This window comes from Caretta caretta, chromosome 5 (genome assembly GCF_965140235.1).
Source record: "Caretta caretta isolate rCarCar2 chromosome 5, rCarCar1.hap1, whole genome shotgun sequence".
NCBI classification, from domain to species: Eukaryota; Metazoa; Chordata; order Testudines; family Cheloniidae; genus Caretta; species Caretta caretta.
Window position 1 is genome coordinate 85212370 of NC_134210.1, and position 17959 is coordinate 85230328.

The 17959-nt window shown below is 40.8% G+C and overlaps 1 protein-coding gene across 4 annotated transcripts in view; it reads left to right on the plus strand.

The window, feature by feature from the left end:
- LOC125636761 (tubulin polymerization-promoting protein family member 2) overlaps positions 1-17734 on the plus strand; it is an 80503-nt gene extending 62769 nt beyond the window's left edge. For 2 of the 4 annotated variants that reach the window (XM_075128246.1, XM_048850401.2), the window contains exons 3-5: positions 16567-16743; positions 16927-17080; positions 17465-17734. In XM_075128246.1, the coding sequence (XP_074984347.1) occupies positions 16567-16743; positions 16927-17080; positions 17465-17647 (514 nt within the window). In that variant the 3' untranslated portion in view covers positions 17648-17734. Of the gene's footprint in view, positions 1-11557; positions 11677-14907; positions 15080-16566; positions 16744-16926; positions 17081-17464 lie in introns of all 4 variants that reach the window. The other 2 variants (XM_075128247.1, XM_075128248.1) reach the window with 2 other exon arrangements.
- Positions 17735-17959: the final 225 nt, after the last annotated feature.

Below are 17959 nucleotides of genomic sequence, written 5' to 3' on the forward strand. Positions count from 1 at the left end.
GGGAGAGGATGTGTGGTTCCCTGGCCCCTTTTAATGTTAAACTTTAAAAAATTCGGGTTTGTGTTCCTAATTGACACTTTTTATGTTGGTTGCCAGAAGGGATAGAAGAAAGGAGGAAGGAGCCAGGGAATTTGTGTTTCTGGTACATTTTGGGACTGTTGCAATGTCTTCAGGAAAATTAGAACAGAGAGGCAGATTCTCAGCTGGTGTAAACTGGCATAGCGCCAGTGACTTCTGTGCAGCTGTGCTGATTTTCACCCTCTGAGGATCTGGCCCACGAAGAATTTTTAAAATGAAGCAGAGTATTTTGTATTTTATGTCATGAAATAAGGAGGAGATAAGAAGTAATAGCAAAGATTCAGCCACTTGAGCTGGACTGATTTCTTGGGGCTAGAAGACGGCTGATTCTCTTTAACATTGCTTTTTTTTCTTCACTGCCCTGTTTCTAATCTTATGCCTCTTTGTCTGGTCTTTGCTGGGAGCAGGGACTGTGTTAGACTAACATGGATTTCCGAGGAACTCTGAGTACCTTTCTGTCCAAATCATGCTACCAATTATCCCCAAATGCACAGAAAAATCCTTATTCACATTGGTCAGTGAAAATGTACAAGACCCCAGCTTTTCTACAAATATTCTGCTCCTAATGTGGACAAGGCTTTCCATTCTGCTTGCTGGATTTCATCTTACTTTATCTGAATTTCAGAACTCATCCCTGTTGCCTAAGGTCTCATTCACCACTGCCTTGCACCATATGATGTCATTTACATAGGTGCAAATTAGACTGCACAAAGTATGAATGACTCCACGGGATACAAGGCTTATTTCCTCCCATCTTCCTCTCTTGCTCTCATATTTCCAGAACTATGCTAATCTTTCTCCATGTGGTTAAGCTCATCTCTTTCCATGGGCCAAATTCCAGTTGGAGCTGATTTGGCTCCCTGTCTGTGGAAGTGCATTGTTTTTTAAAGTGCCTTACTCCAGCCAACCTTAAACAGAGAGCACTACGCAGAGCTCAAGCTCTTTTCTCTCAGGACATCTCAAACTGGGGGTGAGTCTCAATTTTGCCTGAGTTGTACTTGGTTCAGGAGTGGAGCGGGGCAGGAGTGTAGAGGGGATTTTGTCATATCTTGCCATCTCCCCATATTCTTAGGCAATCTGTGGGTCAATTTGACTATTAGTGTAAAATAGAATATCATTGGTATGCTCTAACTTCTCACTCTGCTGCAAAGGTCCAACCACCTGTTCCTGCTATGCTGGGGGCTGTGAGGATGGGTGAAGGAGAGCTGACTGTGATACTGCAATAAATTTAATATTGGCCTCAATCCTATGCACAGGGATGGATTGGGGGGTGAGGGTGGGGAAATAGTTGTATAATCCAGCTGTATCTATATCAGTAATCAAGTTTTTGGAAATTATTATTATTATTACATAAGAACATAAGAATGGCCATACTGGGTCAGACAAAGGTCCATCCAGCCCAGTATCCTGTCTGCTGACAGTGGCCAATGCCAGGTTCCCCAGAGGGAGTAAACCTAACAGGTAATGATCTAGTGATCTCTCTCCTGCCATCCATCTCCACCCTCTGACAAATAGAGGCTGGGGACACCATTCCTTACCCATCCTGGCTAATAGCCACTGATGGACTTAACCTCCATGAATTTATCCAGTTCTCTTTTAAACCCTGTTATAGTCCTAGCCTTCACAACCTCCTCAGGCAAGGAGTTCCACAGGTTGACTGTGCTCTGAGTGAAGAAGAACTTCCTTTTATTTGTTTTAAACCTGCTACCCATTAATTTCATTTGGTGGCCCCTAGTTCTTATATTATGGGAACAAGTAAATAACTTTTCCTTATTCACTTTCTCCACACCACTCATGATTTTATAGACCTCTATTATATCCCCCCTTAGTCTCCTCTTTTCCAAGCTGAAAAGTCCTAGCCTCTTTAATCTCTCCTCATATTGGACCCGTTCCAAACCCCTAATCATTTTAGTTGCCCTTTTCTGAACCTTTTCTAATGCCAGTATATCTTTTTTGAAATAAGGGGACCACATCTGTATGCAGTATTCAAGATGTGGGCGTACCATGGGTTTTTATAAGGGCACTAAGATATTCTCCATCTTATTCTCTATCCCTTTTTTAATGATTCCTAACATCCCGTTTGCTTTTTTGACTGCCGCTTCACACTGCGTGGAAGTCTTCAGAGAACTATCCACGATGACTCCCAGATCTTTCTCCAGATTAGTTGTAGCTAAATTAGCCCCCATCATATTGTATGTATAGTTGGGGTTATTTTTTCCAATGTGCATTACTTTACATTTATCCACATTAAATTTCATTTGACATTTTGTTGCCCAATCACTTAGTTTTGTGAGATCTTTTTGAAGTTCTTCACAGTCTGCTTTGGTCTTAACTATCTTGAGCAGTTTAGTATCATCTGCAAACTTTGCCACCTCACTATTTACCCCTTTCTCCAGATCATTTATGAATAAGTTGAATAGAATTGGTCCTAGGACTGACCCTTGGGGAACACCACTAGTTACCCCTCTCCATTCTGAAAATTTACCATTTATTCCTCCCTATGTTCCCTGTCTTTTAACCAGTTCTCAATCCATGAAAGGATCTTCCCTCTTATCCCACAACAACTTAATTTACATACAAGCCTTTGGTGAGGGACCTTGTCAAAGGCTTTCTGGAAATCTAAGTACACTATGTCCACTGGATCCCCCTTGTCCACGTGTTTGTTGACCCCCTCAAAGAACTCTAATAGATTAGTAAGACATGATCTCCCTTTACAGAAACCATGTTGACTTTTGCACAACAATTTATGTTCTTCTATGTGTCTGACAATTTTATTCTTTACTATTGTTTCAACTGATTTGCCTGGTACTGATGTTAGACTGTAATTGCCAGGATCACCTCTATAGCCCTTCTTAAATACTGGCATTACATTAACTATCTTCTAGTCATTGGGTACAGTAACTGATTTAAAGGACAGGTTACAAACCATAGTTAATAGTTCCGCAATTTCACATTAGAGTTCTTTCAGAACTCTTGGGTGAATGCCATCTGGTCCCGGTGACTTGTTACTCTTAAGTTTCTCAATTAATTCCAAAACCTCCTCTAGTGACACTTCAATCTGTGACAATTCCTCAGATTTGTCACCTACAAATGACAGCTCAGGTTTGGGAATCTCCCTAACATCCTCAGCCATGAAGACTGAAGAAAAGAATTTATTTAGTTTTTCCGTGATGACTTTATTGTCTTTACGTGCTCCTTTTGTATCTTGATCGTCTCGGGGCCGCACTGGTTGTTTAGCAGGCTTCCTGCTTCTGATGTACTTAAAAAACATTTTGTTATTACCTTTAGACTTTTTGGCTAGCTGTTCTTCAAAATTCTTTTTGGCTTTTCTTATTACATTTTTACATTTAATTTGGCAGTGTTTATGCTCCTTTCTATTTACCTCACTAGGATTTGACTTCCACTTTTTAAAAGATGCCTTTTTATCTCTCACTGCTTCTTTTACATGGTTGTTAAGCCACGGTGACTCTTTTTTAGTTCTTTTACTGTGTTTTTTAATTTGGAGTATACGTTTAAGTTGAGCCTCTATTATGGTGCCTTTGAAAAGTGTCCATGCAGCTTGCAGGGATTTCACTCTAGTCACTTTTCAGAGTAGCAGCTGTGTTAGTCTGTATCTGCAAAAAGAAAAGGAGGACTTGTGGAGATTAGATTTAGAGATTAACAAATTTATTTGAGCATAAGCTTTCGTGAGCTACAGCTCACTTCATCAGAATGCATTCAGTGGAAAATACAGTGGGGAGATTTATATACACAGAGAACATGAAACAATGGGTGTTACCATACACACTGTAAGGAGAGTGATCAGGTAAGGTGAGCTATTACCAGCAGGAGAGCGGGGAGGGGGAACCTTTTGTAGTGATAATCAAGGTGGGCCGTTTCCAGCAGTTGACAAGAACATCTGAGGAACAGTGGGGGGGGGGGGAGGGAGGGGGGAATAAACATGGGGAAATAGTTTTACTTTGTGTAATGACCCATCCACTCCCAGTCTTTATTCAAGCCTAAGTTAATTGTATCCAGTTTGCAAATTAATTCCAATTCAGCAGTCTCTTGTTGGAGTCTGTTTTTAAAGTCTTTTTGCTGAAGAATTGCCATTTTTAGGTCTGTAATCAAGTGACCAAAGAGATTGAAGTGTTCTCAGACTGGTTTTTGAATGTTATAATTCTTGACGTCTGATTTGTGTCCATTTATTCTTTTACATAGAGACTGTCCAGTTTGACCAATGTACTTTTGGCAGAGGGGCATTGCTGGCACATGATGACATATATCACATTGGTAGATGTGCAGGTGAACGAGCCTCTGATATTGTGGCTGATGTGATTAGGCCCTATGATGGTGTCCCCTGAGTAGATATGTGGGCACAGTTGGCAACGGGCTTTGTTGCAAGGATAGATTCCTGGGTTAGTGGTTCTGTTGTGTGGTGTGTAGTTGCTGGTGAGTATTTGCTTCAGGTTGGGGGGCTGTCTGTAAGCAAGGACTGGCCTGTCTCCCAAGATCTGTGAGGGTGATGGGTCGTCCTTCAGGTTATGTTGTAGATCCTTGATGATGCATTGGAGAGGTTTTAGTTGGGGGCTGAAGGTGATGGCTAGTGGCGTTCTGTTATTTTCTTTGTTGGGCCTGTCCTGTAGTTGGTAACTTCTGGGTACTCTTCTGGCTCTGACAATCTGTTTCTTCACTTCAGCAGGTGGGTATAGTAGTTGTAAGAACGCTTGATAGAGATCTTGTAGGTGTTTATCTCTGTCTGAGGAATTGTAGCAAATGCGGTTGTATCGTAGAGCTTGGCTGTAGACAATGGATTGTGTGGTGTGGTCTGGATGTCACTGTACCTTTTAATTTCTGTTTAACTAACCTCCTCATTTTTGCATAGTTCCCCTTTCTGAAATTGAATGCCACAGTGTTGGGCTGTTGAGGTGTTCTTCCCACCATAGGAATGTTAAATGTTATTATATTATGGTCACTATTTCCAAGCGGTCCTGTTATATTTACCTCTTGGACCAGATCCTGCGCTCCACTCAGGACTAGATGGAGAGTTGCCTCTCCCCTTGTGGGTTCCTGTACCAACTGCTCCAAGAAGCAGTCATTTAAAGTATCGAGAAATTTTGCCTCTGCGTTTCATCCTGAGGTGACATATACCCAATCAATATGGGGATAATTGAAATCCCCTACTATTACTGAGTTTTTTATTTTGATAGCCTCGCTATTCTCCCTTAGCATTTCATCGTCACTATCACTGTCCTGGTCAGTTGGTCGATAATAGATCCCTACTGTTATATTCTTATTAGAGCAAGGAATTACTATCCATAGAGATTCTATGGAACATGTGGATTCATTTAAGATTTTTATTTCATTTGATTCTACATTTTCTTTCACATGTAATGCCACTCCCCGCACCGCACGATCTGTTCTGTCCTTCCGGTATATTTTGTACCCCGGAATGATTGTGTCCCATTGATTGTCCTCACTCCACCAGGTTTCTGCAATGCCTATTATATCAATATCATCCTTTAACACGAGGCACTCTAGTTCACCCATCTTATTATTTAAACTTCTAGCATTTGTGTACAAGCACAAATAAGTTATTAGTTTTTAATAGTAGTTATTAATTTTATTGCTCTGAGGCCACAACCAAAATGTGGCCCACATTTTGCTTGGTGCTGTACACACATAATGAAAAGACAGTCTCTGCCCCAGGGAGCTTACAATTCAAGTATTCAATGAGAGACAACAAGTGGATTCAGCAAACAGACAGGGGACCAAAGGCAGCCATGAGACAATGATTTCCTTCTTGTCTTCCCCTTTAGTGATTTGTATAAAGAATTTTCTGTGCATGTGGTATTCATGGAAGGTACTGGATTGACAGCTGTGAAGACTGAAGCTTTCTGCTAATACAGTCCCAGTGCAGAATGGTAGTAACAATGCAAGGTTCCCTCCATTTGCGCACCAGTTTGCTTCAACATTGGGTCCCCCTACAGGAGGGAGATTTCAGACTCTATGCTCATTCATATCTTGCTCTCTTTCTGAAAAGTTTACAATCTCAGTCTCTGTTTGATGGCAGCTGCAGCCTTTTCATTTGCAAAACACAGTTTATTTTAAAATGAGTCATTATATTTCCTACCACTGATGGAAACATAACGAAATCTCTGTTTTATTTTTTCATTGATATTCCTTGATGGAAACATATTAGTGTTTTAAAATCCCCCAAATGGCTAAACAAGCATTACTTCTGCTTTTGGAACTCACAACAGATTGTTAACAAAGTAATATTATTTCCTACACACAGTGCAAGGAGTCTACACACTGCAAACAGGGAGTTCTAAAATGCGAGCTAAATCGTCTTGTGTTGTGTAAGTCATGCTATGCTCAAGGCTTATTAACTGGGATGTTGTAAGTAGTTTTTTTACTTTTCACGGAGTGCGAGGTGAGATGATATAGCAAAAGGATAATGTAATACAGACTGCAGATATAAACTTTTACAGTAACTTTGTTTAATAGCTACCTAAGCAAGGTCAAAGCTCTGTTTTCATGTAGTAATTGAGCTTTGATCTTTATGCATTGACATTAGAGAATGTTGTTGTTATTTCATAGATTAAAGAGGAAAAGTTAACAGAATGCTGTCCATTAATTATTTTATAGTTTGCCATTTTTCTTTCCTCCCATTACCTGAAACACATCCTAAGAAGCTTGAAATAACATTCTTCAGGGTTCAAACATGTCAGTCCAATCAATGGGAAAAGGAGAAAAAACAATAGCTATAGAAGGGACATTAAGGACCAGTTTCATGTCATGTGGGTGTATCTCTGTTAGGGGTCCCGCATATTTGCCTGTAAGGACATTGGGTGGCAACCTGTTCACACTACAGATAGGTTTCCAAAAGCTTGAAAGCATCTAAATTTTCCATAGGCTTAAGTGTTGGGTCTAAACTGCAAAATCCCACTGAAAGTCAATTGGACCTGGGCTCCTTAGGCACTTCTGTAATTTTTACCTCTTATAATTTTTGTTAAAGTGCTTGTTTTTGTAAACAAGAATGTAAGCATTAAAACAATATTAACATAATCTTTCTTGTACATGAAAACCAAGCTTCAATGACAGCTGATAAAACATCAGTGTCTGTACTAGTACGGTAAGTACAGTACAAAAGGCATGAAGAATTTAAGATATGCGTCTTTTAGATTAGTGTTGAAAAACTGCCAAGGGTCTTGTGCATACAGAAAAATGCTGTTGGAACAACATCCACATGACTGGACTTGTTGAAACATGTCCAAACCAAATCACTCATTACCAGATGATTTCATCCAATCAAGTCTGAGGCTAGTGCAGTTTTGATTATGGAGGGAGCTAATATATCAAAACAAGAAAATAGACTTCAGGAGCTAAATTAATTCATAGAATATTAGGGTTGGAAGGGCATCTAGTCCAAAACCCCCTGCTCAAAGCAGGACCACTCCCCAACTTTTTTGCCCCAGATGGCCCCCTCAAGGATTAAACTCACAACCCTGGGTTTAGCAGGCCCATGCTCAAACCACTGAGCTATCCCTTCCGCTTCTGTGATTTAACTCCAGGGAAGCAGGATTACACTACGGATGAATTTTACTAACATCATAGCATGTTTTTTTATTATTGTGATAAATTATTGTATGCCATCTTTCTTAAGAGGTTAGCTACAGCCTTGTGAAGGCCAGTCTGGAATTATTTAATAGTTTCTCTGTACCTCAGTAGATTTTCAACAAAAGGCATGTCCACTTAGCACTTGGGTAGTTAATGGCCATGCCAGCATATTGATTAGACACTGTAGACCAAGTTCGACTCTGATTTATGCCCATGCTATCCCATTCAAAACAATAGGGATGCAGGGTGCAGATATTGTCCTGTCTTCTCATCCTGTGTCTTAAGGATCTATCATCCGGCTGCAAAATATTTACTATGGGCCCCTCAGCCTGAGAGAAACTTTTATCTTTTTTCCCTTGTGGGCGGGTTCCTGGGGAAAAGAATTCTTCCTGCTCCCCAATACAACCAATGCAAACCAAAACCAGTATTCCATTCAAGTGAGTAGGAAGAGAAGGAAGCAATATAAGGAGTGTCGATAAGTACGTGAGGGCTGCTAACCCTAGGCTGAGTTTGTTAGGCCCGAGGCCTCCAGGCTGCATTGAGACAAGGGCAGTAAAGACACTTTGAGAAGTATTGTAGCATCTACACAGTTTGAAACTTGTAAAACCAAGGTTCTTAAGAACAATTTCACTTACTACGTTTCCGTTGCTGTCCAGCACAGTCAGGCCCTGGTCTTCTTTAGGGCCTCTAGGGGGTATCATAGTAAGACTACTACTGCTAAAAATAAGGGAAAAATAAAAGGGGGAAACTTCATTTAAGTGTTCAGAATTAAGAACTGTACAGTGAAAACTGAATATTGTTTTCTTTTGGTCATGTTCCGTAATAACAGTACAAGAGTACTTGTTGACATTGATGTCTGTGAAACAAAAAAAAAAAAAAAATGCAAATACATCTTCACACGGCATGTAGTTAACATTAGCCTTCATTCCAGCACTCACAGATCATCTGGTTCCTTTTTGATCAGAGAAGTCTAACTTTCTGATACTGTTAAACACATCTAATGTTTTTCATTTATTGGTACTAAGAGCACACTTTACAGACCCTGGCCACTAGAATATTTTCTGAATTATTTTTCATTGGATCCTGATTCATATTTAATGAATATTGATTATGTTTTTAGTCACACTAGTTCACAAAGTGGAAGCTTGAATAATTAATATTTGCACTCCTCTTTGTACTGGGATCATCAAATATTTTTTTTTTTACAGTTTATAAATAAGGCTATGGGTATTTTTAGTGTAAGTCATGGACAGGTCACGGGAAATTCACGGCCCGTGACCTGTTCATGACTTATACTAAAAATACCTGTGATTAAATTTGGTGGGGGGAGGGGGAATGCTGGAGGAGCATGGGAGGACCCCTGCAAGGGGGGGTGCCCATGGCCAGCAGCATCAGCTGCTGGTTGGTGGGGGACCACTCCTGGGGCCATGGACTGCGGCTGCTCCAGCTGGCCAGGGACTGCTGCCTGGGGCCGCGGACTGCAGCTGCTCTGGCCGGCCACCTGGGGACTGCTGCCTGGGGTCACGGATTGCGGCTGCTCTGGCTGGCTGCCTGGGGACCATTGCAGGGGCTACAGGAGCAGCGGGTGGTATGGCTGTCCCTGGGGCTCCTCCAGCGGCTGGTGTGGCTGTCCCGGGGCCACCTGAGCAGGTGGCCCCAGAGCCCTGGGGTCAGCCACCCTGGTCCATGGAGAAGTCATGGAGGTCGTGGAAAGACATGAAATCCGTGACTTCTGCAACCTGTGTGACAGACATGGGGCCCGAGTTATAAATGATGAAATGTTCTTTTTAATAAAAAAAATCTTTCCCCTTACCAGAGGTAAGCAGAGTCTCACTTTAAATAAAACTGAGTGCCCTGTATGAAAGTTCAGCCTATTTGTGGCCAGTTAAAGAGTATTCTCTCTGAAGCGAACTGCAGAGTCCTTTACAGATTCTGTTTGACCAAAACTCAAAGCAAAAATCAGCCACCTCTCTATGTTCTCAATGTCTGATACTATAGATCAGTGATTTTAATAGACTTGTAGGGGTGCTAGTCTCAGGAAATTGGTCATTGGAAAAAATATTTTTATTTTTTATGGAGGGGAATGCACATACTATGGTCAGTGTCCTTAATACACAGGTTAGAATGGACAATTTCTGATTTATTTCTGAAAGTTAATTGGAATGGGCACCTCCAGGACCCAAGGACAGTAAGAGAAGGTCATATACCACACACTGGTTTTCGAATGCTGGTCTGGGGCTTCTTTGCTCACTATGAGCTACCTTGTGGCATTTACACTGTATCATTACGTCGAGGGCAGAGGAGTGCTTTCCTACCCAGAAAGAGCACGAGGAAAGACTGTCTTTAAGAGTTTTGCCAGGGGATTGGCCCATGAAGAAGGGCTATACCCAGATTTAAAATTTCTACTAAAACACTGTCATTATAATCCCATATGTTTAGGGACTACAAACCCTGTGATGATAAATTTCCCCTCTGAATTAAAATTTAACCTCTGAGCCTAAGAAAGGATTCATTTTCTGTAACATAAATGGAAAATTCATTATGAGAATTAAATTCTAAACCATAAAATAAAATAATATTAGGAGCAACTAAGTGTTTAATCTATTTTGCCTTATCTTAATTTCTGACAAGCTGTTTGTCACTTTTCTAAGACTCGGATTTTCTCTTCCTAAAACTCCGTAAACCCTTTCCTATAAAAATGGGTAATCATGCCCTGCTCATGATCTTGCTTTTACTCCTATAAATTTGCATCAAACATAGTATATTTGTTTACCTAGGCAGACATGATCATTGACTTTCTAGATAGGACAGCATATCACTCCACTGTACTTCACTTTGATTAAAAGTAAAACACTATGTAAATGGTGTTTCTGTTTAGAGTTTAAAAAGGCTAAGGTTCAACCTCAAAATACAGTACTGTTGACCTCAACAAGGGACAGGCTCAAGACACAAAACATACATCCACGTCTGCGTCATGATTTCAAACTTCTCCATAGTTCAAAGGTTCTTGGATCTGCATTTTTGATTTTGGTCCATCTGAACTTTGAACAGCTCATTTTGATTGATTTCAAATGTTTAATACAGTTCTTGGGATTGTCAATATGTTAATACCTTCATTCAAACAATTTCTCTGATCATGGCACTAAAAAGAATTTATGCTATAAACAGCTGCATGTGAAAAGAGAGGTTTATGTGATTATGGTCATAATTCATAAAATATAGAAGCTACATAGTAATTTGGAATTAATTTATTCATAACAGCAGAAAAACATTCTTCTTGCATATTAAAGATTTTGATACTTTAATCTTTCTCTTTTCCTGAATTTCTGGTGTTCTGTATAACATGTATGCATTATTTTAGCATTGTAAGTGCCCTAACTATTTTCTTTTTTAGGCTCTACAAAATGTTTGGGTCTCCTTTAAATAGATTATCAGAATCCTCACAATGATATCAAAGCTGTCCTCCAACTTTCCTGAATAATTGTGTGTTTGAACAGAATCCTGAATTATACTGTTTCTTTAGTGGCTAAGCATTTTACTAGTGCAGATTCATCCCCTTACCTAGGGCTGAAGGTTGGGCAACCTACTGCATCCTTCATAATTTGTAAAGTTTTGAAAAAGTTGTTTTTTTTGCTCTGGAAAGCGGAGATGTGGACATTGTGGGACTTCTTTAAAGAAGTCACAAAGGAGGGCCTTTTTTTGTGATCCTTCTCAGTGGCAGAAATAGAGCATTAACTTGTTCTCAGCCTCGTGTCTTCAGTGTCTGTCCACATGAGATTCTCATCTCAAACCTCACTAAACGGAGTTTGTAAGAGGCTGGCAGCAGCTCAATACTTAACTAGTTACATGGTACCAAATTTTGCACTCTCTTGTATAGACTTTGTTGAAAGCCCTGGATCTGCTGTAACTTCACTGAAGCAATGTAACTGGAACATTTTGAAAATTATTTTGCCATGTGATCTGTCTACTTTAGACAAGAAAAGATGCTCTTTACAGGTAGGTCCTCCATGTTAAATGGATTAAGAACAGACTGACTGACAGGTGTGAAAAATAGTTGTCAATGCGGAATCATCATTACGTTGGGTGTGTTGCTAGTGGGTTTCTGTAGGGATTGGGAGTAGACCAGGTACTAGTTAACATTTTGATCAATGAGGTGGAAGTAAATATAAAACCAATGCTGATAAAAATTTACAGATGACACAAAGATTGGGGGAGTGGTAAATAATGAGGAGAGGAGGGCAGTTATACAGAGTAATTTGGATTGCTTAGTAAGCTGGCCCTAGTCAAACAAAATGAGTTTTAATACATCCAAATGCAAGGCTATACATTTCGGAACAAAGAATGCAGGCTATACCTACAGAATAGACAACTGTATCTTGGAAAGCAGTGATTCCAAAAAAGATTTTAGGCTCATAGCAGACAAACAACAGAACACGAGCTCCCAGTGTGACGCTGTGACAAAAAGAGCTAATATGATCCTTGGAAGTATGAACAGGGAAAGTGTGACTAGGAACTGAGAAGTGAGAGCAATACTGGAATACTGTGACTGTTCTGGTGTCCACATTTTAAAAATGATATTGAAAAATTGGAGAGGACGCAGAAAAGAGGCATAAAAATGGTTTGAAGGGTTGAAAAAAATGCCTTACATTGAGAAAATTAAGGAGCTCAATCTACATAGTTTATCAAAAAGAAGAATGAGAGCTCGCTTGATTACTGTGTGTAAGTAGCTTAGTAGGGAGAAAATACAAGGAACTCATTAATCTAATTTAGCAGAGAAAGGCCAAACAAAACAAAATAAAAAGCAATGGCTGGAAGTTAAATTCAGACAAATTCAAATAAAAAAACAAGGCAACATTTTTAACGGTCAGGGGGATTAACTATTGGACAAACTACCAAGGGGAATGGTGGGTTCTCTACCTCTCGCTATCTTCAAAGCAAGACTGGATCTCTTTCTGGAAAATGTGTGTTGGTCAAACACAAGTTATTGGGCTCAATACAGGGTAAAGTGGGTGAAAATCTCTGCTCAGTGTTACATAGGAGGTCAGACTAGGTGATCTAATGGTCCCTTCTGGCCTTAAAATGGATGAATGCTGGTGACACTAGATCTAAGCAATCAGGTGTAGGTTGACCCAAATATATTACTAAATTCATTACATGGTACTATCTAAGCACTTGTTTAAATTTAAGGTCTGATCCTGCACCACTGAAATCAGTATCGGTTTTACCATTGGCTTAACTGGGAACATGATCAGGCATTTTCTCTGGGTAAATTACAGTTAATTTACTTATCCACTTGTGCCTCCTCAGATGTTTAGCCAATAGGAAGCTTTCTGGTTGTACAAGGTTTCAAACAGTTCAGTTAACATTGCTGGAAAGATAAAATCAAACACCCAAGGAATACAATGCTCAACACAGTGGAACCCCAATCCTGACTATGGCCTCTGAGCACTATTGTAATCCTAATAAATAATAATACCAAAGTCAGGTGGATTTGTGAAACTCCCTGACGCCACAACTATAATCTCAGAGACATCTCACCGTTTATTCTTACTAAGAAGTGGGTCTTATCTGTGAGTTTCCAGACCTCTGAGCCGAGTAAAAAATGGATACAGCTTCCAGTTGTAGAGCTAAAACAACTCCAGACACATTCTGCTCTTGTATGTGAGTGTGGGGCTGCCACTAATGGAATGCTTTTATAAAAACTGTTTCCACATAAGTGATAGTGAGGAGTATTGTACTGTTTGGCTCAGTGTACACTGTGCTAGTGGTGGTCATGGTTGAGATAGGAAACGGTTATGTTGTTGGGTGAACTGTCTGGAGTTTCCCATTTTAGAGGAGCACTGTTTATGCCTTATAATATTCCTCCCCATCCAGAAAGTTAAACTTATATGTGTTTTAATAACAAAGGCCCCATGTATTATGCTACATAAACATGGACTAAATTTGTCAGAAATGCTTATCTAGAAATTGCCAGTTCTGCGCATGCATGCTGAGGGGAACAGAAACCTTGTGTAATGGTTTCTCTCTGATATTCTAGCTCCTGGACTAAATAACGGTCACTTGTGCTAACTAATATTACCACACAGGCTATCCTAGCCTGGATTAAACTGGCATGGAGAGGACTGCTGACTACATTACATTGAAGTACAGATTATACTCTCCTTGTAGTATGAAGCAACCCCCCAACGTACATGTTGAGGTGCAGTACTGCTCTGAAACATGAATAACAATAGCATTGTGGGGATTTCATATTCTGTCAATGACTTCTAAAGCAACTTTGCCCAATTTATCAGTCAAAAGATCTCCTTCAAACTGCAGTTGGTTTCTTTCTTTCTTTCTTTCTTTCTTTCTTTAGGCATAGGTTCAAATATATCTTCAGTAATAACTTTATTATAACTGATATTTTAGAGACAATGGGATTGCATGTGTTTTATGGAGGATGGAGTTTGGCCTGCAAATTTTCCATTCTTACAGAACATGCAGCAGAAGGAAAGAACCCGCTTGACTTTCACATCCCAGGCTGAGTTTGCAATCTTTTGACTTGTAAAGTGAATACATTTGATTTGGAATCACTGAGAGATAATAAACATGGAATCCCAGGACTTATTGTATTGATTACATCCAGGTGAAATATTTTTGGTAGAAACTTTTTGGGAAGAAAAATTCAGATTTTTGTGACACAAAAATGTTTTGCAAATTTGTGTCAGTTTTGCCAAATATTTCATTTTGGGAGGGAAACAAATTCTGAAAAAATCTAAACTTTTCATTTTGACATTTTTGAAACATTTCATTTTATGGTTTGTAATAACTTTTCATTTCAAATTTTCCTGTAATTTTATCTTTCACAAAAATAAAAAAATGTCTAAAGCTGGTCAAAATTCAGCATTAGGTTTCAATTTTGTCAAAACAAAACCTGAAATGATTTTTTTTTTTCTTTTTGAGCTGTAGATAATTTACATTTTTGGTCCAACCTGAAATTTGTTTTTGTTTACTTTTCAAAATTGCCAATGAACCAAACAATTTGTTATTTTCAGTTTTAGTATAAATTCCTTTTTCAGAGTATAATAAACTTTAATGGATTGATTCTCCTCTTGTTACACACAAATTATTTCCATTAACATTAGTAGGAATAATACACAAGCATAGATGGGCGAAATGAGTCGTCATGTGCATGTGACTTCAGAAGGGAAAAAAATCCGTCTCTTGTTTTTTACTCTTTTGACTTAGAGAGCTGCCTTATTCTACAAAGTTACCGTTCTGGAAATTCACCTAACTCTTTCGAGGACAGTAAGTGCTGGATCAGAAGCACAAGGAAAGCCACCTCTTGATTGATTTCTACCAACTGTTTGGGCTGTGAAGAGCAGTGATAAGCTTTCTGTGTGTTTAGGAATGAGTGATGGTGGGTTTGAAGAGGGTTTTGGCATTAGGGGATGCTCCTGGGCAGGGAATCCATTTCCTAATTTTTTCCCAAATAATGTTGTAAAATAATATGTAGTTGAGTATAAAAATTTCTCATCCTTCAACCCAATTCCCCAAATACCACCACTGATGTCAGCACTCAGGTGGGTGGGCAAGTGATGACATCACAAACAACTGATGAGGTTACAATAGGTGGCTCAGCCTGAAACCCCAGTCTCTGGTGCTGATGGCTTAAAGTAGTTGACCTCCTCCCAAGAGAAACACGCAACAGGCAGACAAAGGGCCAGGAATATCTGCCCACTCAGGTTAGCCCAGCCTCTGGATAAGGAGTCAGTATTAGAGGGGAAAGGGATCAGTTCTGATTTTATTTGAATCCAATTATTTTATTAGTCCAAGTTATCCCTTGGACTAAATCCAGAGACACTACATTCAGTAAATTCTTTTGGGATTTCAGATGAGTGTCTCTGGATATACCCAGGTGAGCAATCTGGTTCTTCCTTAGAGTTCTGGAAGCACTGGGAGTGCTTTAAAAACCCTATCAGCCCCAAAGAAACTTGAAGGACAGAACCAGTGGGTGAAGGGACGTGGGTGTTAATAGGACATGATGGAAATTTCCAAGAAGCCTAAGGAGTTTAGACACTCAAATCCCTTTAAAAATCAACAGAATTGGAGTGCCCAGCTCCCTTGTATTGCTTTGAAAATCCTGGCATTTTCTCTCTCAAGCCTAAATCCAATAGTCCTTCGTCTGAATCAATTGACAATTAATGGAATATTGACAAACGGTCAGAAGAGGCTATAGAGCTATGGGAATTAGTGAGAGGGAGAGTTTGATTGATCTGGGTTTGATTTTAAGCTCAGCCAAAGACTTAAACTAGGATTTTCAGATCTGCCTAAGGGGATTTGACAACCAGTCTCCATTTAATTTTAATGGGAATTGGATGTCCTAATTGCTTAGACAGCATTCAAAATCTCAGACTTCATTTCTCCAGCCCTTAGTTCCCCATCAATAAAATGGGAATAATTCCCTTCCTCAGAGGCTAAATTTAGGGATGTGGTGAGGCTCAGATACTATGGTAAGAGGGGCCTAAATAGGGAGCTATGGTCTGACCTACCAACTTCATTCACTGCGGGGAGAAAGCAGACCATGCAGGAATCTTTGGGTAGAATCCAAAGAGCTGGAGCTCTGACTATGGTTGTGGTTTCCAAAGCTGTCCAGAGGATTTAGGCTGCCCAATTTCTATACATTTTAATAGAATAAGACTGACACACTCCCTCTCCACAAATCCCAACTCTCTAGAAATAACACCCACCCATTTCTCTTCTCTCCCCAGACACCCCACTCCTAAATTCCAGTTGTCTTTATGTAAATATCATTATGACCCCAACAACGTAGTCTCAGGGTGAAGGGGTTGTAGTGGTGATGTCTTGGTGGGGAGGCCCAGCCTAACAGTCTCCCTCTTTCCCTAGCTGGAGGATGTCGGAGTTGGAGAAAGCCTTCCGTAAATTTGCCACGTATGGTGACACGGCTGCCACTGGCAATGATATGACGGGCAAGAACTTCTCCAAGATGTTGAAGGATTGTGGCGTAATGGACGGGAAGGCCGTGACCAGCACCGATGTCGATATTGTATTCAACAAAGTCAAGTGAGTGGGCAATGGAGAAGAGATGGGAGCAACAGATAAGGGAGGGAAGGGAAAAACAAAGAGAGGTGAAGAGCTCGTTCCCCAGTGTGATGAGTGTAGTGGGGATGTTCTGGACCTTTTGCTGCCACTGCAGCTCCCTGGCCCAGTGGTAACTTCCCATGTCTCTCTTCCCTCTCACTGCAGGACCAAAGGCGCTCGCACCATCAACTTTGCTGAATTCCAGCAGGCCATGAAGGAACTGTGTGGCAAGCGGTTCAAGGGCAAGTCTCCTGAGGAGGCCCTGCAGGCTGTGTACGCACTGATGGAGGGCAAGGAGCCAGCCAACGTGGGTGTAACGGTGAGTTACCAGCTCTCCCTAAGGTGTCCCTAACCTGGCACCCCCTCACTTCCCTGCCCCAGTACCAGATCTCCCTGCCCTCTGTACAGACCCTACTTGGGGCAGGAATGAACCCGCTCTGAGGGCTCTTCTTTCCTTCCACCTGCCCAAGATCCCACTTCACTCAGGAAAAGAATGAGCATAATGTGAGGCATCCCACCACAGAGAGATAACACCCCACTCAGGGCAGGAACTAACCTAATGTGAGCTTCATGGAGATATTACATTCCCCGGAGGCAGGAATGAGCCCAGTACAACCCCCACACAGGCCCCAACCTTTGGGATAGGCCTGAAACTATTGTGAACTCCACCCTCAATTCCGCTGACTTTTGCTGTCTCTTGCAGAAAACCACCACAGCTGGTGGGGTTGATAGACTGACAGACACCAGCAAATACACAGGCTCCCACAAGGAACGGTTTGATGAGAGCGGCAAAGGGAAAGGGATAGCTGGACGTGAGGACGTGACCGATAGCAGTGGCTATGTTGGGGCCTACAAGGGAGCTGGCACCTATGACAAGAAACACTAGAGTTGGCACTGCACCTTAGGAAGCCCTACACCCTGTCATCTCCTGTAGGCTAGGAGGGAGGCCATTAAACATCTCATGCTCAGTGCACCTTGGATTCTTTGTGTGTGTTACTCCTGGGGGAATACTGCGCCACTCCATGCACACAGAATTCATGTCCCTCACCGATTTCTTTGCTTATCTGCAGAAAAAATGGCTTCTGACAGGGAAGCAAAGGGAAGCCTCAAGAGCAGTCATGTGCCCCTCCCCAGCACTGCAGGTGTGTTGATTCAGGCACCCGGAACAATAGGCAGAGAGGTAAATTACTGTGGGGGT